Source organism: Elephantulus edwardii, unplaced genomic scaffold, assembly GCF_000299155.1.
Source record: "Elephantulus edwardii isolate Elephantulus edwardi_28Jun2011 unplaced genomic scaffold, EleEdw1.0 scaffold00322, whole genome shotgun sequence".
Taxonomy (NCBI): Eukaryota; Metazoa; Chordata; class Mammalia; order Macroscelidea; family Macroscelididae; genus Elephantulus; species Elephantulus edwardii.
In genome coordinates, this window is record NW_006400072.1 from 921,222 (window position 1) to 944,008 (window position 22,787).

Below are 22,787 nucleotides of genomic sequence, written 5' to 3' on the forward strand. Positions count from 1 at the left end.
GGCTGCATGGACAGACCCTGCCGCCCACCTGTGTGTCCCAGGCGCAGAGTCCCCATGGAAGCTCCTGAAGAAGATTCTAGGCTCTAGATTTGGCTTACTGGCTTCCTAGTGGGCCACACTCTCCTTGAGTATTTCACGTCCCTGTGCATACCGGTGAGAACCTGTGAATACTGTTGAGAGGGTTTCCCAAGTTCATGCCAAGGTCTCCTCCCCACCATGATTAGAAATGGAAAACTACAGCTGAAAACACTCATATTTACCGTTATCGAATGAATTCAGATTCACAGCAACCCTCTGTTGGGCTTATGAAGCTTTAGATCTTCATAGGAGGAGAATACTCATTCCCCTCCCACAGTGAAGCTGGTGGTTTCAAGAGGCTGGAGAGGTTTGTTAGCAGCACAGCACCCCAGCTTCCTGCACTTGTGAACAGGAGGCTCTAAATGGGGCCCTGGAACTTACAGACTGCCCCCCCCCACATCTTCTGCTCTGGTCCCACTTCAGTGTATGCTGCCTCTGAGGGAGGTCTTGAAAAGTGAGTGAATCTGAAGGGATGAGGTTCATTCCCCCCAATCCCAACATTAGGGACCCCTCTCATGACATATATGTCCCACTAACTGTATCAAAACTCCTATTACCTCAAAAGGGGAAAAAACTTTCCCTTTCATTTAAAATGACTTCTACTACTAAAAACACATGGTTTCACAACAACAACAACAACAACAAAATTCAAAGCCAAAAACTCAATCGTGGACAGGTTAAACCCAGCGAGATAAAGAGAGAAACCTTTGCTGGCAGGGGACACACAGGCCACCTGTGAAGGCTCCTTGCAGAGACTGACCACTGTACAGAGGGCCTAAGCAGACTCCTAGCCCAGCACTGTCCAGAGAGAGATGTGCCCTCTCCATTTTATGCAAAATGCCTCATTCCAGTCTACATTTTTTTTAAACTGAAAAGTTCTTCCCAGAGTCAACACTCTGCTGGTATACTGTCCCTTATTCAAGACAGTTACCATAGCTATAGCAGGAGTGCTTAGCATCCTTTACCAGAAAGCCTTCTCTGCTCTCAGCATCCACAAATTCTTCTTTGCTTATGTCCAGCACTCGCCCAAAGATGACAAAAAACCAGGGTGAATGTCTGGAGATAAAATGAGAGGGCCCGGCCTGCTCTGCCAAAGAAACATTGATAGTGGGCTTTCTAGAGTCCTAAATCCCCCAGAAACCAGACCAAAGTGCTAGCACACTGGGCATCGGCGTATGCTCCAGGTTAACAGCAGAAAGGAGTTTGGAAAATGCAAAGGAGTGTCAGTGCCACATCACAAGTACCTTCAGGTCCTGTCTTCAGAGCAGAGACCAATCTGTGAAAAACGCAAAACTCACTGCCATTGAGTCTGAACCAACCCAAGGCTGACCCTCCACTGGGTTTTGTAGACTGTAAAGCACATGGGAGGAGATGGTCCATTGTGGTTCCTCAGGGCAGCTGATGCATCTGAACCTCCAGAGAGGTTCCACCTTTGCATTATCAGCACAACTGTCCACAGACTACACTGCAAGAACTCCGGGCCGCAAAAGGAAAGGCCTCGCTGGGTGGTAAGACACACGCACTGTTATATGGAAAGGGCTCAGAGCGGCCCTTTTCCCAGGTGAGGGCAAAAGCTGGTGTGGCCTAGGTCACGCTGCCACCTCTTAGTTGGTTTTGAGGAAAAAATGTTAATTTGCACAGCAAAAAGCTAAAAGTGCAAACATAACTTCTGACATGATACATTCTTTATTAATCGGTTCCTGGTTTCAAGTGCCTTTTGCTTCTAGTTTAAATGAACACTGTGGAGACAGCCTTCTTGCTGTCTGTTGGAAACGGTTAAGCTGTTGCTGTCACCTAAGCTGTTAGGAGACCCCCGAGCTCCTGTAGGTGGCATCTCCCCATCAGTCACCATCTCTGTCCAGAAGCTGTGATCAGCCATGCTGGGCAGCAATGCCTGGGGACAAAGAGCCGTGGCAGAAACCAAAAAGATGATCTTTCAGGCAAGGAGGAAAGCCCTTCCATTGGTACACCTGGGAAAGCAGCTTCAACTTCTAAGACTCCAAGCTCTCTACCCTGTGGGACAGCATCGCCTGGAAGCTGGCTGGACACCTCACTATGGTTGTGGAGGTGGGAGCACCGCCCTCCCACCTCAGGATGTCTGGTCCAGGGCGTGGGCACAGATGTAGGCTCGCTTCTCCAGGACCTGCTGGGCCACCTTCTTAATCTGTTCGTCTAGATTTTCTGGAGAATCTGGAAGGGAAAAGTGAGTGGGTGATTTTTCTGCATTGTGATAATCAAACAGTTGAAGTTAAGAGCTTTATGTTTTTGTTGTTACTAAACAAAGTTAGCCCACTCGATTTAAAGTAGCTCTAATGGCTGATCCTATTGGCCCCTCTCCACCTGCCTTCAGGAAGCAGTTCTGGGCTACTGCAAGAAAAAGGGATTTAATTTCAAATAGCCCAGAGCTTGTCCTTACAATCTCTTAAAAAACAAAAACAACCCCAAAATACTGCCACAGAGAGTGGAGTAGGGGAATATCTTGCTGAGTAACAATCAATTTGTGATTCAGGCCTGGCGAAGAAAAACTATTCTTCACCTCGCACATGTACTGCCATCTTTGAGGTGCATGGGCCAGTACCTGGAGCCAGTAGGTGCATAGAACTCCACACTGCTATGCTCAGCCAGTGCCAGAATGCTCACAGCCTCTCCCCTGGCACAGGGCTGGCCAGAGTTAAGTGTCAAAAGACATGCATATAAGCCAGGAATTCCAAGACTTGGCCAAGCAGCTTTGGAAGAGACAGTATATATAGTTCCACAGCCATTTTCTATGGCTAGAGCCTGGGGTATGCATTAGAGACCTGCACATTCATTTGGCTGGGACGCCGAGGCTGAAGAGGCTGGCTAAAATGCTATCTTCCAGCACAGTATGATGCTTCCTTCTCCTGGGACCTTCCAGGAGTCTGGCCAGGTGCAGCTCTTTGCTCTAGGACTTATGTGCAGGCTGTGTGCTGCAAGTGGGACCAGGCTGACCAAAGATCCCACTCAAGGCAGAAAGACGTCTCTAAGCCTCGGCTGGACAGTGTCCTCAAACGGCATCTCACCATCACTTGTCTGAAATCAGCCCTCTGCCCTTCCCAAGCCACCCTACTTACACTTATCCAGCTGAGACAGGGCTAAGAGGTTCTGGGTATAAGCTTCCACACAGAAGATGTTGGCCAACAGAACCTGGCAGGTGGGAAAAATAACCACTGAGAACTCTAGGATCCCCAAACCACAGGGCTTTTTTTCTGGGTTCGGAGGCCCTGCCCAGAGCCTGCTGTGTGAGTGCCAAGTCCAGTCATATTGGAAGCAGGACTCCAAAGTCACAGTGTGTTCTAATTCCAGCCCCGATCCAGAGGAGCTCTGTCCCTGAGGCTACTTAACATCTCTGAGTCCCAGAACAAAGAGCCCACATCTACCCCTCCAGGCAAGGCTCTGCTCCTGTGAGGTTAGAGCAGACAATGTCACTCACCTACTCTTTCCCTCCCAGGTCAGAAGAGTAGACGCCTCTCCTGAGCAGCCAGGATTTTCCAGGTGGAGGCGACAGTGCTTGCCACAGGGCCCAGCTCCTCACAGCACCAGGGAGATCCTTGTGGCTCAATCTCCCTGAGCCCCCTCCTTTGACAACAGGGACTCCCACCCCACCCTCTGTCCCCCACCTTTAATTAAAAGCACCAGGACAGAAGCCTTCAAGGTGTCCCATCTATGACCAAGGCTGGCCAGGGGCTGACCTCGTGGTCATGGTTTCGGAGTCCAATGCGAATCGAGCGGCTGGCCCGCGACAGGACTGCCGTCATGGCATACAGGTTGATGAGGATGTTGGCAACGCGCTTCAGCACCATCTGCTCGTCTACGATGGTCTGGGACACAAAGGTACCGCATGGACAACTGCCTTCTAGAGCTGCCCACCACCCTCAGCACGGTCTCTCACTTCAGTCATAGCTGAGCCCAACTCTGAGCTTGTGCTAGCTTTAGTAAAGTGGGGCTGCTGAGTCCCATTGCTCACTGCCGGGTGAGGGTACTCTGGTGATCTAATGGTGAGGAGCTGTGCTGCCAACCCCAAGGCATGCGGTTCAAACCCACCAGCAGCTCTGTGGGAGAAAGTTGGGCAATCTCCTCCTGTGTGATTTACAGCCTCTGAAAATCTGCTGAAGGGTTGGTTCCAACACATCAATACCCTACCAGGACCACGGCTGGGTGAAGCTGGCACACAGCCACCTTCTCCGCCTTCCCTTCTCTTCAGCTTGGATTTGGGTGGATCTCAAAGTCCCAGTGACTTCTCTAAGACCAAGGACAGGTGCTGGACATGTCTTATGCCACCTCCACCAGTGGGTGCTGCACAGCTCTGTTATTCCCCCACACCTACCCCCAGGTCCTGGTGCATCTACCCCTCTGCTGACTCCAAGGAGCCCCTGGGAATGCCAAGAGAAATCATTACCCAGCGGGGTCCTCACCAGAGCCTCCAGCTCTCCCAGCAACCAAACTTCCTGCCTGAGGGCTGGCTGTGGAGCCTGTACCCAGATATCCTATGTCCCCCATGAAGTTCGACTAGCAGGTCTAAGAGCTTGAGTTCCAAATGGACAAAAAAGTGGTTTCATGGATGCTGGCCAGATTGCTGATGCCTGGAATCAGGACGGGACCCACTGCTTCTTAGATCTGGCGGGGGCAGGTACCTTGCCAAAGCGGAGCAGCAATGTCTCAACAGTGCGACCAAAGTAATATACGTTCTCCTCTAGCTTGTTGGCACTGTCCTGTATGGTCAGAACAGAGGATGTGAGTCAGCAGCCTCCCGGGCCCAGCCCACCTGAGGATGTCTGAGTGGGAGAATCAGGCGGACGGGTAGAAACGGGGAGGCACTGGACTAGCTGGTTCTTCCCAACACCCATGAGGGAGGCTAGTGGGCCCTGGCCACATTCCTGTAGGAAAGGAGATCTAGTATCAGGATACCCACTGTCTCCCACATCTCTCCAAGGACAGCCCCACCTCCAGAGCCCACTTACCCCAAGACTGGGGTGCACAACACCCAGCTTGCCGGTCAGCCCCAGGTCCACGGTACGGCTTAGTGAGTCCCGAAGCCTCCGTCCAACAGTCTCTATAACTGTGCTTATGTTTCCCTGTTTCAGCTCGCTGCACAGAGTCCACAGTCCCACCTCAGGCCCCACTGCCCAGCAGCACCTTCCAAGTACCGCCGGCCCTCCAGGTGCACGTTCTTGCCCCCAGACTATCTACAGTAACAGGTTTGGCCACAGGGCCCACGTGCCTCTCCCCTCCCCGCTGCTTGCCAGCAAGCACCTCATCTCCTGAGGTGGAGAATCAGGGAGCATTACAGCTGGTTCAGACTCCTCCCACCACCCCAGTGAGTCTGCCACATGCAGCCTGCACCTGGGCTCCAGAAGTCTATCCTGCCTAGGCCTCAGAGCCTGGCACCTGTCAGAGGGACACCCTTCATTTCCCAGGTTCTGAAAATACAGTTCCCTCCAATGCAAGAATGTGATCAGAGCTACTGGGCAGAGGTGACTTCCAGATGTAGCAGCATGCCAGCACTTCCCTGAGCAGCTGGCCACTCCTTCTGCCCACAGCAGAAACCCAAGCTCTGAACTTGACTTTCAGGGCCTGCCCACTCTCCAGCCAACTAGTCCTCCCCGCAGCCAGCTAGTCTGACTCAACCAGGCTGCAAGAGTGCTGCAACGCTGCACCACCCCGTGTCCACCTTCCCAACCTGCCACATCCTGGGATGAGTGGGGTCCCCAGGGCCAAACAGAGGGTGAGGCACCTACTTGATCCTTGCGGTCAGGATGCGGCCAGCATGCTGCAGACCCGTCAGGGCGATGTACATCCGGAGAATCTCATTGGTCCCCTATGGCCAGCAGTGCAGAGTCAACAGGAAGCCCCCACCAGGTCTGCTGAGCCCACCGTGACTTCCCGTGTCGGGGAGCAGAGCCCTGTGCGCTGTCCCTAACTGTAGAAGCCACTGCTTCCAAAGCGCGCAGAGGCCAAGGTTGTGGCCAGGGTGATGAGGGCCAGCCCTAGCCATAGCATCTCACTGCAACCACAACACTACAAGCAGCCCACATAGGTCACTGCTTCAGGTCTCTGATTTCCCCTCTAAACAGTGAGACAACAGCTTCTGAGTGCTCAGGCCAGCTTCCGCCAGGGAGCACCAGGCTGCTGGAAAGTGGCAGCTCCTCAGGCTGGGTCCCAACCCTTTGGCTCACCCCTCGTGCACACTGTGCTCTCCACCCAGAACACATCCACTTGCCTGTGAGGAAAGCCAGCTGAGCTCTCTGCCCATTTGTCAGGTGGGCTGGTCAGAGAGGTGCAGGAGCTTGATTCAGGCCACACAGCGAGGCCGGAGAACTATACCCTTCCAGCCAGGCTAATATCACAGAAGCAAGTGTCAAGAAGCTGTCAGCTGGCCAGGGCTGTTAGAGGACAGGAAGATGGCACAGGGTCCCTGCTCCTGACTGGTAGGTCTCTAGACCAGCAAGTCTGCTTCACACAGAAAGCTTTACCCCCTTTAAAGAAACTATGGCTTCAGGATCTTAGAAGCTTCACTTGGTCACCCTCATCCAGCGGAGCTTCCCATCAGGCTGCCTACTGACCTGGGGAGGGTCAGTCCTGGGCACATCCTAATGCCCTTGGGAAAGCACTCCCCACCCTGTCTGTCCACCAGGGGAGAAGAGAATCAGAACAGGATATGTGGATCGTGGAAGGGAAGAGAACGAGTCACTGAGGCCTGCAGGGTGAGCCAGGAGCTGGAAACACATCCTAACCCGAGGTACTTCAGGCCACCTTCTGCAGGCAGACAATATGAGGACCTCCCTCAGGGACCTCACCAGCTCCCACCTGTCACCTGTACCCCACTGTCTTCACAGACTCAGTGCCGCTTCTCTCCACAGCCTCTGAGGTCTATCCCTTGCCCTGGGCCAGGCTCTCCTACCGCTGACCTGGTTTCATCTTCTACCTCACCCCCCCAAGAAAACCTCTCTAGACTTCAAATTCAACCACATGATTCCTGCACGGAAAAACCTGGTTTCCACTAGCCCTCATGACAAGACCACAGTCCTCTGCTTTCAAGCCGGGTCCCTCTCTTCCTACCTCCCTACTCTCGGCAGCCCACCTTCTTACCACACGGAGCATAGCTCACCACTCCTCCTACACACCCTTCCCACTCTCCCTCTACCCAACTCACATTGCAGAATGGGCACAAACAGTTGTTTCCCATCCCTCAGCCTGCACCGCCCTTCCTGAGCGACAGCGACTGTCCACTCTGGCCCCGAGGGCCTGCTCCATGAGACTCCACTTCCTTCCTGGGAGGAGCGTTCCTCCCACAGTGCTTCCACCACAGAGGCCTCCTCAGCCCCAGGGCACAAGCATCTCCATGAGGTCTGGGTTCTCTCTGTGGCACCAATCCCGACCGGACTCCCTATACCTGGACTGCTTTGAGGACGACAAATGGAGAAAAAGAAAGTGCCAGGGCTTGTGAGGAAAGCCGCACGGACAGCCCCAAGAAAGTGCTTTAATTCTCCCAGGAGGAAACCAAGGTTCAGAGAGGTCCCAACTAAGGCAGAACTGGAACATAGATGTGTGCTTGAGTCTCCAACAAAAAAGACCTCTGCTGGTCCTACCCTGTCCAGCCCAAAAGGCCTATAGGAAAAAGGTCCCTAGGAGAAAATGTGCCCAGGAGGCCCACCATGAGAGGGACTTGGAAGGAGCTGCTTAGCCTCCTTCAGCCTTAACACCTTCCTCAGTAAAGCAGAATCTCTGCAGAGCTGTTGAGAAGGTCATATGAGAGCAGAAACACTGGCCAGGGCCATGAACGGCCTCCGCACCTCTCAGGTCTCAGGAGTTGCCCGAACAGGATGGTTGAGTTAGGGTGGTGACAGAAGATGGTGTCACCAGCAGGGGGTCCAGACCACTTACCTCGAAGATGAGAAGGATGCGGGCGTCTCGGAGCAGGCGCTCGTAAGGGTAGTCTCGCATGTAGCCTGAACCCCCGAGGATCTGCAGCGCCTCACTCACACACTGCCAGGCAGCCTCTGAACTGAACACCTGTCACGGTCAAGGGCAAGGTCGGCAGTGCTGTCAGGGCTCCGCCTCCATGACCACGGCCTGAGCTGTGCCTCCCAAATACATGTAAGTGATACAAAGTTGAAGCTACATAACGGTCCCCCACGATCTGATGAATCAGATAGCTGTGGGAGGACTGAGCGTGGAACGTAACACTCCCTCATCCCACCACAGCTCTCATCACGTGTAAGGACAGCTGCCCTAGAGCATGGCCAACTTCAGCTCACGAGAGATAAAAGGGGAGCAAACTGAGGGGGGAGACCTTAAGTCCATCTGAAAATACTCGCCAGGAGTGGAGTGCATCTTTTAGACCCAGGTCCCTTTGTGTCAGAGCTCCTGGACATGGAGGAAGGCCAGCACCCATGGGATCTCCAAGGACTGCCCGACCTACAGACACTAAAGGACATAGCTCCACCTTCCCCTAAAGTGTGCAGCTTGAATTAGGGCTTCTAGCCTCCTAAGTTAGGAGAGAGTATGCTTGTGTTTAAGTAATTCTGTTATGGCAGCACTAGATAATCAAGGCACCTATCACAAGCAGGACCTAACTCCTAGGGACCTGTGCGGCTGGGCTGGCGGCTGGGGTCTCTACGCAGAGAATCAGGCTTTTGAATCAGAACCATTCAAGCTGGAACCCTGTCATTTACTGCCTGGGTGCCAAGTCCTGTTCCTTCCTCAACCACAACTGGTTTTCTCCAACCTTCGCTGACACCACTTCTGTGCTCCTTAGTATAGAACATATTTTCACACCTGGACAAAGTCCTGTGCTTGAGCCCCCATTCCAGGCTCCCCCTTTCCAAGAGGGATTGACTGAACTCCCTTGGCTCTTTTCACGTCTGTGCATGGACAAAGGTCAGTTCTACACACCATCCTGAATTTTCATGACTCACTTTGCAAATATCCTGAGGGCAGAGATAATGCATATCTAGGCCCAGAAGGGTCTGGGCTGTTTATAAGTACCAGTTCCTGTCCACAGCTACAGCTGAAGGGTTGTGAGAGGATTAAATGATGCACGCAAAAACCTCCCAGTGAAGACACATAGAGAGAAAATGGATCTGAACCTCGTCGGACAAGCAGCAGGCAGCCTGTCAGGTGGACTTTCCTACCTGCACCCCCACTGGTTCTTTGCTTCTCTCGACAGCCACCCAGCACCACTTGTCTCAACAGTGTGCTACCCGGAAACCAGTTTCAAAATGGCCGTGTCTGTCTAAATCTGGCTGGGTGTCACTTTTATCATCGCTAAGGATCATCCTCTCCTCCCAAACAAAAGAAAAACATCAAGAAACGACTACCTCAACCAAACACTCCATTAAAGGAAATTTGATACAAAAAAAGTCAAAAGCCCCTAAGCTCAGAAGACCCCCTTCCCAACAAGGCGCCATTGTCATCTCACACGGACGTGAAGTTGTTAGGTGCTGTCCAACCGCGTCCAGCTCCTAATAACCCCGTGAGACAGAGCAGAACTGCCCCACAGACTGTAATCGTCACATCGGACCACCTGAGCAGCTGGGTGGGTTCAAACCACCAACCCTTCAGTCTGCAGCTATGTGTATAACCCAGGTTCCTTGATACGAAGTCACGCTGTTCATATTTCCCTTGTCATACAGACACTGAAGATGTGGACACAAACACACTGGGGAAAGGAACTCATCCCTGTACCTGCCCCTAGCTGAGGTCTGTAGTCTCCTGTTCTCACTACTCCCACCCCAGCTACAGGCATGCCTAACCTTGAATCAGTGGCACATGATGTGACGTCATGACCACTGCATCAACGGCAAGACAACCATGAACTAACGAGAAGACAGTAGACAACAATGAGGGCTTGAAAGGCTGCAAAAAAGATGCTGTCTTCCTGAATTATTATTCTTGTGCTCCCGGATTATGCTGGCGTTACCTTCACTATGGCAGCCTCAATGGAGCAGTCGGGAAAGCCCGGCCGGTCCATCAGCCCTGCGGTGAGGTAGGCCATGCTTTCCATCACGTACGCCTTCTGAGCCATCAGGGCAAATTTCTCCTGCAGAGTTAAAAAGATAACACACACACCCACAATCAAGACAGCTATCTGAACATGGTGCAACCCAAAAAGGCCCAGCGGGGACGATAGTGAAATCATAAGCTTTGCTGAGCAGGAGAACCAGCCTGGGCATTAATGAAAGTGGTTCCCATGAGGTAAAACCTGAGAGAGTATTCCTTCCACCCAAGTCTCTCTCTCTCTCTCTCTCTCTCTTTCTCTCTCTCACACACACTCACTCTCTCTCCCCCCGCCCCCCCACTCCCAACTCAGACCCTCCATACCTGAATTAATCCAAATTCACTGAGGTTCTTGTTGAACTGTTTCCTCGTGCAGGCGTATTCAGCAGTCATTGCTGAAGAAGAGAATCATTGAAAAGAACAGATTTTAAAATCACCATCTTTCAAATGCTCAGGTGGGAATTATGAAATCCAATGCGCTGAATGAGCCAGTTTCTCTGCTCCAGCTTGGAACATACACTCCTGGATGTGCGCACAGGAAAGAGGCAGCTCGAGCTGTGTGTGAGGCCTGAAAGATTTTAATGCAGGAGTTTCCTTGCCAGTGGGGTAGCAGTCTGGGACAAGCAGCTCTACTCCTCTAGAATGCGGATTATCATCTGCACCTATGTTGGCTGTGATAATAAAAGTAGACACAGCTGCCAAAAGTGTAGCACAAAGGCAGTAGTAGCACAGAAGAGGCCCAGTCACAAGTGGTGCAAGGCTCACCCCTGTCACTGTCCTCTCCAAAACCCCCAGCAGTGGCTTCAGTGTCCAGCTGTGTGTTCACACTGTGTCTCACAACTCATCAACGAGTAAGAATGACACCTTCTGCCCTCACCTCCCCGCTCCACCGTCAACATTCTCCCAATGTTTTCATTCAGGATTCAGTTCTGAGCTGGTCCCCATAACAAGCTGATGGGTACCTCCATACCACATGCTGGAATGGCATTCTTTGGGAGACAGGTTGACCACTGAAGAGTGCACAGCCCCTGGTTGGGGAGAGCTGCTAGGAAGAGGAAGCAGTGTCTCAGCAAGCTCAGGCCCTGCCTGGAAGCAGCACAGCAAATAAAGGACACAGAGCTGAGCACGTTACAGGCTCGTCATGTAGGCCCAGGTTTGTGGCCTGAGGCCCGTTACAGCCTCTGTGGGTTTTCATTTCCTCTCCGCAACATGAAGACTCTCAAATGAAGCATTTGCGCCCCCACCCTGCATTGAACCCTACAAGGCTTTGCCAGAGTCTGGCCCAGGGGAGAACCTTCTCAGGGACTCAGCAGTATGCTAGTTGCAGTGCCAAGTCCCTCATCAACCCTCCTATCTGCCAGGTCAGAGTCAATGGTATGTCCCTGCAGCCACTTCTACAAGATAAAATGGTAAAAATGGAAGGATAACTAGTAGGATGTGTGTAAAATGCCTAAAGGGGAAGGAAAGAAATCACGAAGATAATAGAGTTTGGTGGGTGGATGGGAAGGCAGGGGTAAAGGGACGGAAAAGATCCAATGGGGACCTGAAAAGGGGTAATGGTGGGCATAGATCAATGGGGATTAATTTTATAAAACCCAATGTATATGAGTGATCATATGAAACAGAAAGTGTACGAAGGACTGTGTGAAGCACGATGTTTGTGAATGAAACACAATATACATGATTTTTATATGCAAACCAACATAAAACAAAATCACATTAAAAAATATAGTGATAACCATCTTCTATGCCAAACATTGTAGGGCTGTTCTAAATTCACTGTTGTTGTTGGTGTTGTTGTTATGTGCCGTCGAGTCGCTTGTGACTCATAGCGACCCCTATGTACAACAGCCCTAAACTCTGCTCGGTCCTGTGCCAATCGCACTGTCTCCAATACGCTCATCCCAATTACCCCAGTCACTGAATCAATCCACCTCATAGAGGGTCTTCCCCTCCTGCACTGTCCCTCCACCCTCCCAAGCATGATGTCCTTCTCCAAGGACCTCTCCCTCCTTACAACATGTCCAAAGTATGTAAGACAGAGCCTCACAATCCTTGCCTCCAAGAAGCAGCCTGCTTTAACCCTCTCCAGGATGAATCTGTTTGTTTTCTTGGCAGTCCATGGTACACTCAACACTCTTGCACCAAAGCTCAAAGGCATCAATTCTCCTTCAATCCTCCCTAGTCAATATCCAACTCTCTGATGCATAACAAGTGATCGCAAAGGCAATGGCCTGTATCAGACGCACCTGAGTCTCCAAAGTGACACCACTGCTCTTCGGTACTTTGGAGAGGTCCCTAACAACAGACTTTCCCATCGTAATATGTCTTTTAATTTCCTGGCTGCTGGTGCCAAGAGTGTTGACTGTGGAGCCAAGCAAACTAAAGCTGTGAACAGTCTCAATCTCTTCACCATCCATCCTGATGCTGTCAATTGGTCCAGTGGTGAGAATTTTTGTCTTCTTGACATTGAGCCTCAATCCATATTGAAGGCTGCAGTCCTTGACCCTCTGCAGCAAGCACTTCAGGTCCTCCTCAGTTTTAGCAAGCAGGGTAGTGTCATCTGCATAACACAGAAAGCTGATAGATCTTCCACCAATCCTGACCCCACATTTCTCCTCATAGAGCCCAGCCTCCCGGATAATCTGTTCTGCATACAGCTTGAAAAGGTATGGAGACAGGACACATCCTGGAGTACGCCCTTCCCAATTCTGAACCATGCCGTTTTCTTGCTCTGTTCTGATGACTGCCTCTTGGTCCAAGTATAGGTTTTGCTTTAGCACGATCAAGTGTTCTGGGATTCCCATTCTTCTCAGAGTCAGCCACAGTTGATTATGGTCCACACAGTCAAATGCCTTTGCATAATCAATGAAGCACAGATAGACATTCCTCTGGTATTCCCTGCTTTCTGCCAATATCCATCTGACATTAGCTACAATATCCTTAGTACCACGACCCCTTCTAAACCTAGCCAAGACTTCTGGCAATTCTCTGCTGATGTGTTGTTCCAGTTGTTTTTGGATAATCTTCAGTAGAATCTTGCTTGCATGTGAAATCAATGACACTGTTCTGTAGTTTCCACATGCTGTTGGGTCACCTTTCTTTGGAATGGGAACAAATATAGATTTCTTCCTGTCAGTTGGCCAAGTGGTTGTTCTACAGATTTCTTGGCACAACTTGGTGAGCACGTCCAGGGCAGCATCTGTTAGCTGAAATATGTCAGTTGGTATATCATCTATTCCTGGAGCCTTATTTTTTGCTATTTCCTTCAAAGTCAAAGCAGCCTGAACTCCTTCCTTCATCACCATAGGCTCTTGCTCATATGTTGTTTCATTAAATTCTTCTGTATCTGCCAATTCCTTTCGATACAGTAACTCAGTATATTCTTTCCATCTTCTTTTAATACTTCCTGGATCATTTACTATTCTGCCTAAAGCATCCTTGATTACAGCAACTCTAGGTTTGAATTTCTTCTTCAGTTCCTTGAGCTTAAGAAATGCTGAGCGAGTTCAGCCCTTTTGATTTTCTGACTCCGGCTCCTTGCACATTTCATGCTAATATTTTACTTTGTCATCCAGCGCTGCCTTTTGAAATCTTCTGTTCAACTCTTTAGTATCTTGAATTCCTCCTCTGCTTGGCTTCTCTGTGCTCCAGTGCAATATTCAGAGTTTCTTCTGACATCCAATTTGGATTTTTATTCCTCCTCTTCTTTGTAATGAATGTTTGCACTCTTCCTGAACGATACCCTTGATATTCTCCCACAACTCGTCTGGTCTTCACTCTTTAGTGTTCAAGGCCTCAAACCTGTTCCTGAGATGGTTCTGAAATTCAGGTGGGATAGAATCAAAGTCATATTTTGGTTCCCATGGATTCGGTTTAATTTTCCTCAGCTTCAGCTTGAACTTGCATATGAGTAGTTGGTGGTCTGGTCCACAATCAGCTCCTGGCCTAATTTTCACAGCTGATATTGAGCTTCTCCAGCAGTTCTTTCCGCAGATGATTACATCTGATTACATCAGATACAATCTGATTCCTATGCATACCATCAGGTGAAATCCATGTGTATATGCGTTTATGTCTCTTGAAAAACATATTTGCAACGAATAAGTCATTGATTGTGCAAAATTCAATCATTCTATCTCCAGCTTCATTTCTGTCACTGAGTCCATGTTTTCCAACTACTGACTCTTCTGTTCCCAACTTTTGCATTCCAATCACCCATTATTATCAATGCATCTTGATTGCATGTTCGATTCTCCAACTATAAAAGTTGGTAGAAATCTTCTATTTCCTCTTCTTTGGCTCTGGTTGTTGGTGCATGTATCTGAATGATAGTGGTATTCACTGGAAAAAATCTGGATTTCACGTGTCCTAACAGGAAAAAAAACCCAAATCAAAATCACAAAGACAAGATCCACAAGTCGGGGGTGTGTGTGTTAAGGTTCCAAGTCAGATGCTACTCCTCAGTCCCCGAGTAGCTTCAGAGTCAAGCATACGTGATGCTCTTTCACTACAGGGGTCTGTAAGATTAGAGCTAATGTTGATCCAGTGTGCAGCTCAGCCAGACCTGCACTAAGTAGCTCTGTTCTGGTGGCTGGAGCAGTAATCCTTACCCACTTCACAGAATACCAATCCCTCTCTGTTATTCTGTGAATGTAGGCAAACAGGAATGCTGACACAGAAAGGTGATCCTCTAGGGTGAGCCTGAGACTTTCCTAGGGAGCCCTGGTGGTGTAGGGTGCAGCAAGGCGGACTGCGAATGAAAAGGCTGGCAGTTCACATCCACTAGTCGCTCTGCAGGAGGAAGATGAACATCTCCTCCCTTAAAGCACACGCAGAGAGGCTGTGGCATCCCCTGGACACAAGTCTGGGCCCACGAGCTGAGCCCATCACATGCCTAGCTCAGGGTCCTCATTTTGCTATGCTGGAAACCCAGCAGAGGGTCGCCGAGGTGGAATCGACTTGATGGCGCTGGGCTTTGGTTTTAAAGCATTCCTGGGTCTCACTCAGGCCTGAGAAGTCAGAGCCCCAACTCCAAACCTGGGCTTGGTGGCCTGTCCAGGTGGTCCAGCTCTAACCGCTAGCCCACAGGGAACAGCAGAGTCTCCGGGGGTGGAGCGGGGCGGGGCAGAACTGAACGGTTCCTGCCCCAACTTACCTACCAATCAATTTCTTGAGCATCCCAGCCACAGTGGTGCCCATGCTGAACCGCCCACTGTTGAGGATGTTCATGGCCACCTGCAGGAAGAGTAAGAGAGGCGCTGTGGACACCTGTCCCACAGAGGGACGCCTGTCACTCTCCCGGGACTGGCGAGAGCCCAATGCCATGGCTACTGTCAGGCACCGATGGGTACAACTCACAGTGACCCCGTGAATAGCAGATCGGAACTTTGCCCTGCCCAGGGCCACTCTCACCTTCTCTGACACAAGAGCCCATTGTTACAATTACTTTCTTTCTCCAACTCTTGACCTTTCCCAGCACAATGTCTTTATCCAAGGACTGACCCTCCTGAGAACAGGAGGAGAAAACCAAAAGTAAGCTAGGGACAATCGTGTACCAGGCCCTGGGCCAAATTACATACTCATGCATTCTGCCTACCTCTGGGCTGAGAGAAAGTGTAGGCCCGATACTTCAAAACACCATGATTTCATTCCAGCAATGGCTCCTGTCATGCTGTAGAGTCTTGCCTGTGTGCCAGCACCCTCCCCCCACCCCCAAGAAAACCCCACCCAGCATTAGACAACATCTTCCCAAGAGAAAGCACTAATTCTTTGTTCTGGCAGAGGGGAGAGTGTGTAAATATTGACTTGGCTGGGGACATGCTGCAGGCTATTTATGCTTTCCTAACTAGCGGCCTAGTGGCAAGAAGCTGTGCTGCAATCTCAGAGACAAGCGGTTCCAGGACACCAGCTGCTGCTCCAAGAGAGAAGGATGGGTAATCTCCTCCTGTGCGATTAACTGCCTCTGAAAATCTGCTGGAGGGTCAGCTATGGGTCGGTTCCAACTAGAGAGTACACAACAATAACGACAAAGCTTTCGGCTCAGGACCCTCACTTAACAGATGAAGAACACAAGATTAAGAGCCGTCACCCAGCAAGCATCTACTGGTCACTGAGCCTGTGTTAAGTCTGAACAGTGCTCCACCCTGTGATGATCCTGGGAGCTCAGCCACGTTCAGACCCCAAAATGCCCACAGGAATACCCTGATCACGTCGTCAATGACTTCTCCTCTTTTCACAACTACTTTGCCTACAAATGAGGAATGAATAACTTGTGCCAAGAACAGACACCCACCACTGCTAAGTACTTAGTACACACACGGGAAGTGCCAGGTTGCACACAATCACTGAGGCCTCTCCTCTTGGCGCTGCAGACAAAGAGGGCTGATGATGCAGCAGGTGGCATGTGGGTGACCACAGAAGAGTAACGTAGAAATGGGCAAGTGGGTCAGTGATGGAGTTCGAGTCAGCAAAGGAACCCCAAACTTCAGCTGGGTCCACCAGGCAGATAGAGGAAGAAGGGAAATCTTTTCTAGAACCAATATGCAGTGCCAAACCAGGCCTCCTCAGAGGGATCCCTGTCCACATGCTGGCATGAGCCTTTGAAGGTGCAATCTGATCTGTCAAGCCTCTGCTCAGCCCATGAGAAAACCCAAAAGACCGGGCTGCTACCCGAGGGCAGAAAGGAGGCCCCTGGATTCCAGAGTTTTTCTAAAAGCACAGATTTAACTGTGTAGCTGCTTCTAACTGAAAGCTTGGTTATGTGTGACTTGGATCTATAAAGCGTGCAAGTGAATTTAAATTTACAGGTACTTATTAAATAATACAAATGAAAGACTTTTGGAAACATTCTACAAGGCTAGAAACAACTGCCCAAAATTCCTGGGACTGGCAAGCCTGGATTCTCACACTGGGCAGGGCTCAGGACTGGGGCCCTACACCCTGGTGCTGGGCCCACTTCAGCTGTGGTGCTGGTGGAACCAGGAGGTTTGGTTCAACGTCACTACACTGAGATTCAAATCTTAGCTGAGGGATGGAGCTGGGTGGTCAGGGGTATGCCTCACTTTCTCATAGAAACCTGAGACTCAATTAAGGCCTTTAACTATTCAAATTACAGAGTCTGTCTCTGGACAAGGAATGGCACTGGCTCATGTCAGCCTGCCAAGGATTATGAAGGAAGAAACAATGGTCCATGCTTGCTAGGGAGTTCTGGCAACCTAGTGAAAGAGTTGTGCTGCCAACCCAAAGGCAGGCAGTTCAAATCCACCAGATTCTCTGAGGAAAAAGATGGGCACAGGCACTCCTCCTGTCAGTTTATTCTTTGAAAACCTGCTGGAGAGTCAGCCCTGAGGTGGTTCCAACTCGATGACAAGGAGGTGTTTTGTGGTTGTTTACTCTGAATTACCGGCTCTCTGACAAATGAGCTTTCAAAGCTCAGCTCCATTTTATGAACAAAAAAACCAGCTCATAGGCTCTTCATAACTTATATCTTTAACTTCATTTTAAAAAATCAAAGGATAAAGGATTTGTCATTTGGTCTCAGTCTTCAAACATCAAAACCCTGAAACTGGTTTAATCCTATTTGAAAGGGGCTCATGGGTTCAAGTAACTGATCTTGCCACTTAATCACGTCTCAAGCCTTCCCAAGACCTTTTCTACCACATAACACCCCCCCTCCCACTTTTCATGACTATATTCTACAGCTCAGCTTTTTCACAAGGGGCATCATGGTTGGAAGGAGGTCAGTGACAAACAGGGTGCCCCTCCAGCAGATGAACAGTCACAGTGGGTCGCACAGCAGTGACTGTGAGGTGAGCAAGGACCAGGCAGGGTCACTGTGAGTCATAATGGAATCAACAACAACAGATGGAACACACTTATCACGTGATCTAGCCCTTTCTCACGCTACCTACCTGAAATAACAAGAAACAAACATGGACACAAATGTTTAAACCAGCATATTCACAATAGCCAAAAAGTACTAACAATGCATATGCCCACCATTTAACTGATGGATAAAACAAGACACGGCATATTCAAACAGTGGACTATTCAACCATAAGAAGGAATGAGGTGGAGACACGTGCTATAACATAAACAAACCTTGACAACACTATGCTGAGTGAAAGAAATCTGACACACAGGTCAAATACTGTATGATTCCATTTCTACAAAATGCTCACAATTGAGACAAAGTCAGAGACAGAAAGCAAGACAGCAGCTGCCAAAGGGCAGGGAAGGAGGGCACTGGGCAGACGGCATTTCCTTAAGAAATGACGGGAGATGACAGCAAGCATGGCTGGCTGCATGATATCATGAATATGCTGACCATCACTTAAGTGTACACTTTAATGCATGCATATACAAAATGATGCGTTTTACATTATGTCAATTATATCTTAAGTAGAAAACTATAACAATATTAAGTTTGACCCCAAGAAGAAATACACATTTGGGCAGGGACTTGAATGAGAGTAATGTGTTCCCAGAGCCTGGCTTCTTTCAGAGCTGGCTGGCCACCCTTTCTCAGCCCCTAGGAAAGGTATCCTACCTCTAGCTGGAAGTAAATGATGCCTCCAAGGTTAAGGGAGGCTCCTGATTCTCACCCTTTCCTGGGAGCAAACCAACCCTTCCAACCCCATTTTGCTGATCTCTCAGTGGAAACCACAATATAAGTCCAGGCTGGCTAGCTACAAGGAGGGACAGAATAAAACTGGAGGCCTAGAAGCCAGACCCAGAAAGTGCCCAGTAAAAAAAAAAAGAAAGAAAAAGAAAGTGCCCAGTGCTCAAACGGGACTGCTGCTGGAACTCACCTTAAAACCACCTCCTACCTCTCCAAGGACATTTTCGATGGGCACCTTGGTGTTTTCAAAATGGACTTCACAAGCTGAAACACACGAAATTTAAGACTTAACCTGACAGATGCCAACGATTCTCCATTTGGCATGCATGCTTGCCATTCTCTGACTCATCTGGCATCTGCTGCCGGGGGAACACAGAGAGACAAGGCTGTGTCCCTGTGGACCTGCTCATCTTTTGGTTAGGGAGACAAACTATAAATAAGAGGATACACTACCAGGGTAAGTTGGCCAGGTGAAATAAACAGGACATGTAAGTAGGAAGTGGGAAGGATATTAGTGCCTAAGTCACCTAAGAGGGCATTTTAGAAGTTTAGAGGATGAGAAGGAGTAATCACATAAAAAGTCCAGAAAGCTCTGCATAAGATCATTACTGTAAAAATAGAGGGATAACTAGTAAAGCATATATGAGGACCCAAGGGGGGATGGGGTGGGAGCAGAGGGATGAGGGTGGGTAGGGATGAAATCACAGGGATGCACAATTTGGTGGGTGGAGAGAGTAAAGAAAATGGGAAAGATCCCGTGGCGATCTGAAAAGACAGGGTAATGGTGGGAGTAGTCCAATGGTCATTAATGTTATAAAACACAATGAATGGGAACGATTTTATGAAACACAATGTGAACGGAGAATAGTGTGAAGCACAATGTATACAAACTTTGTAAACAAACCAATAAAAACTTTTTTTTTTTTAAAGACCAAAATAAAGTCTGGAAAGGAACAGGAAGCTGTGTTTTCTAGGGCCTCTTGTTGTTGTTGTTATGTGCTGTTGAGACACCTGCGACTCATAGCGACCCTATGTACAACAGCCCTAAACCCTGCTCTATCCTGTGCCAATCTTACTGTCTCGGACACACCTACCCCCATTACCCCAGTCACTGAATCAATCCACCTCATAGAGGGTTTTCCTCTCCTGCACTGTCCCTCCACCCTCCCAAGCATGACGTCCTCTCCAAGGACTGGTCCCTCCTTGCAACATGTCCAAAATATGTCAGACGAAGCTCCAGAATTCTTGCCTCCAAGGAGCAGCCTGGTTTAACCCTCTCCAAGATGAACCTGTTCATTCTCTCAGCAGGGCCTCTTGGTAGATGGGATTATTAATTCCATTATAAACATCCACTCCTGTGTAGCCTAACACTGTAATGTCTGATGCTGGGCTTGGCTAAGGTCTTGGTTGGGCAACAGAATGTGTAGCCCTAACAGAGGCAGAGTTCTTCAAAGTGCTTATGAGGTCAGGTGAACAACCCTGAGAAGAACATGCCCCAGGGCAATAAAGAAGATTACCTAAACAATTACACAGCCTGAAGCTGACTGCCCCGGGCAACTGTGGACCTGTGAGTGGAAAGAAATGCTTATCAGATGGTGAGGATGGTGGGGACAGGGCCAGGTCCAGACCTCAGGGTAGAGAGGAGTTGACTCAAAGGCATCTAAAAACAGCACCTTGGTTATAAGCCAGGCTCTGCCGTGGCCTGGCATGCAGCATCACCGCAGCATTGTAGGATTAACAAACATAAAGACGAGCTTGGCACACCGGAGAAACGGAGAGGAGTCAGTGTGACTAAAATAAATTCAGGAGCCTAGCGCAGCAAAGGGAGAGCCAAGCTCGGGAGGTTCTGAAGGAACAGGGGCTTCTTTTGTTGCTGCTGTTAGATGTCACTGAGTCCAGCGGACTCACAGCAACCCACAGCTGTTGAGATTTGAACCCTGCCCTATTCTTTGCCATCCTTATCATCTCTGACATAGTTGAGCCCAGTGCTGTCATCACTGAGTCAATCTATCGGACTGAGTCTTCTTTCGCTGGCCCTCCACCTTCCCAAGTATGATGTTCCTCTCCAAAGAATAGCCTCTCCAAGCAACGCGCCAAGTATGAGATGAAGCAGTGCCATCCTCGCCTCAAGGAGTACTCTGGCTGCACTTACACTAAGAAGCACTGTTCCTTTGGCAGTCCTTGGCATATTCAGCACCCTTCAACACCACTCAAAGACATCAATTCTCCTTCTATCAGTATTATTCACTGTCCAGCTCTCAGCTGCATAGCAAGTGACTAAAAAGACCATGGCCTGACTTTGGCTTACCTTAGTCTTTAAGCTGATGTCACCACTCCTCAGTAACTTGGAGAGGTCCCTCACAGCAGACATCCCTAATGCAACGCATCTCTTGATCTCCTACTGTTAGCACTGGGTCTAAGTAAGATGAAATCATTGACAGTTTCAATCCTTTCTCCATCTATCATGATGTTGTCTATCAGACCAGTGGTGAGGGTTTTTATCATCTTTATGTTGAGACATAATCTATATTGAAGGCTTTAGTCTTTGATATTCTGCACCAAACATTTCAAGTCCTCACTTTCAGCAAGCAAGGCTATGTCATCTACATAATGCATATTACTGATGACTCTTCCTTCAATCCTGATGCCACATTCTTCTTCATAGGGTCCAGGTTCTTGAATGATTGGCTCACCAAACAGAATGAACAGGTAGGAGAAAGGATACAGGCTGATGCACATCTCTCTTGATTTTAAACCATGCAGGGTTCCTTTGTTCTGTTTGCATGACATCTTCTCGCTCTAGGTATAGGTTTTGCATGAGCACAACTAAGTGTTCTGGGATTCCCATTCTTCTCAATATTAGTTTCAGTAGGTGCTGCATTTTCTGTGAGAAAAGTGCTTGTGTCTATTTAGATAAGCACATGAGTTCTAAGCAAATAAATTAGAAATGCCAGGAACAGAGACCAAGGCTCCAAAGTAGCCCAGTCAGGTAAGGGCATCAGGTCTTCGGCTAATCTTTTAAGGTAGTATTGCACATGTGCTCAAAAGACATGGTTGTGAAATATGTGGGTCACGGCATCAGATTCTGCTCTTAGAGGCCCCTGGGGATGAGTAGGACCCTGACTCGTCAACTCTCTGACCTCATCTTTGGCTACCTCCCTCCCTTCTACATTATCAGGCACTGCACAATTTCAAGGGCACCTCTGCCCCAGATTTCCACCAGGGGAGGAAAAATGGCTGGGGCAAGGCAGGGCAGCCCTACTTGCTCCCTTCCTCTAGTCCTCTGGTCACCTCTTCCTACAAACCTGCCAGGCTCTTTCTTATGTTAATGCCTTCGCTTTTGCTCCTTCCAGTGACAGAACAATCCTTTTTCATTGTGACTTGAGTGAAAATTGACAGAGAAAATTGTTTTTCCATTCAACCAATCATACACATTTTGATTTATGACACTGATTCTAATACCCATAATGTGATCGCATTTCATATTTCCGCCCTGTGATTCTCAGCTCCCATCACCCTCTGTCCTACCTCACCCTGCCTTCTGAACTTTATCCCTGGACAGCTGGCCTGGGGCTTGCGCACGTACACATTCTCTCTCTCTCTCTCTCTCTCTCTCTCACACACACACACACACACACACAAACGCGTGCGCGCGCATGCTTACTTACTGTTGGAGCCACGGATGCCCAGCTTATCTTCAGGTTTCCCGTTAGTGATTCCACCAAAGTTTCTTTCTACTATGAATGCTGTGATTTTGTCTTTTGTTAAATTGTTGGCATCAACAACTTCTGTCTTTGCAAACACAGTAAAAATATCGGCCAGTCCTCCATTGGTTATCCAGATCTGAGGCAAGAAAGAAAAAGGACTTTGGGAAAAATCAAACTACTATGGGCAAATCTCAGCTCCAGCTCCCCACATGCTCTCCCAGCTGACTAGAAAACCTGGGACCACACATGTAAAGTTCTTGGTTCTGGAGAATCCATGCTTGCATCATCAAAAGACCAAGGGTACAGATGGTGTGGGAAAGAAGGGTGTGCCTTCAATCCAAGATGTTCAGGTCAAGGATCTT

General features: G+C 49.2%; 1 protein-coding gene across 1 annotated transcript in view; it reads right to left on the bottom strand.

Moving 5' to 3' along the window:
• Positions 1 to 2,131: 2,131 nt before the first annotated feature.
• The window catches only part of ACAD9 (acyl-CoA dehydrogenase family, member 9), a 55,255-nt gene continuing 34,599 nt past the window's right edge, over positions 2,132 to 22,787 (bottom strand). Inside the window, exons 7-18 of the mRNA XM_006901360.1 lie at positions 22,387 to 22,561; positions 18,909 to 18,982; positions 15,258 to 15,333; positions 10,420 to 10,490; positions 10,019 to 10,138; positions 7,981 to 8,109; positions 5,835 to 5,914; positions 5,058 to 5,184; positions 4,731 to 4,808; positions 3,789 to 3,917; positions 3,171 to 3,243; positions 2,132 to 2,268 (exon numbers count right to left, since the gene is read on the bottom strand). Coding sequence (XP_006901422.1) covers positions 2,168 to 2,268; positions 3,171 to 3,243; positions 3,789 to 3,917; positions 4,731 to 4,808; positions 5,058 to 5,184; positions 5,835 to 5,914; positions 7,981 to 8,109; positions 10,019 to 10,138; positions 10,420 to 10,490; positions 15,258 to 15,333; positions 18,909 to 18,982; positions 22,387 to 22,561 — 1,233 coding nt within the window. The 3' untranslated portion in view covers positions 2,132 to 2,167. The remainder of the gene's footprint in view (positions 2,269 to 3,170; positions 3,244 to 3,788; positions 3,918 to 4,730; positions 4,809 to 5,057; positions 5,185 to 5,834; positions 5,915 to 7,980; positions 8,110 to 10,018; positions 10,139 to 10,419; positions 10,491 to 15,257; positions 15,334 to 18,908; positions 18,983 to 22,386; positions 22,562 to 22,787) is intronic.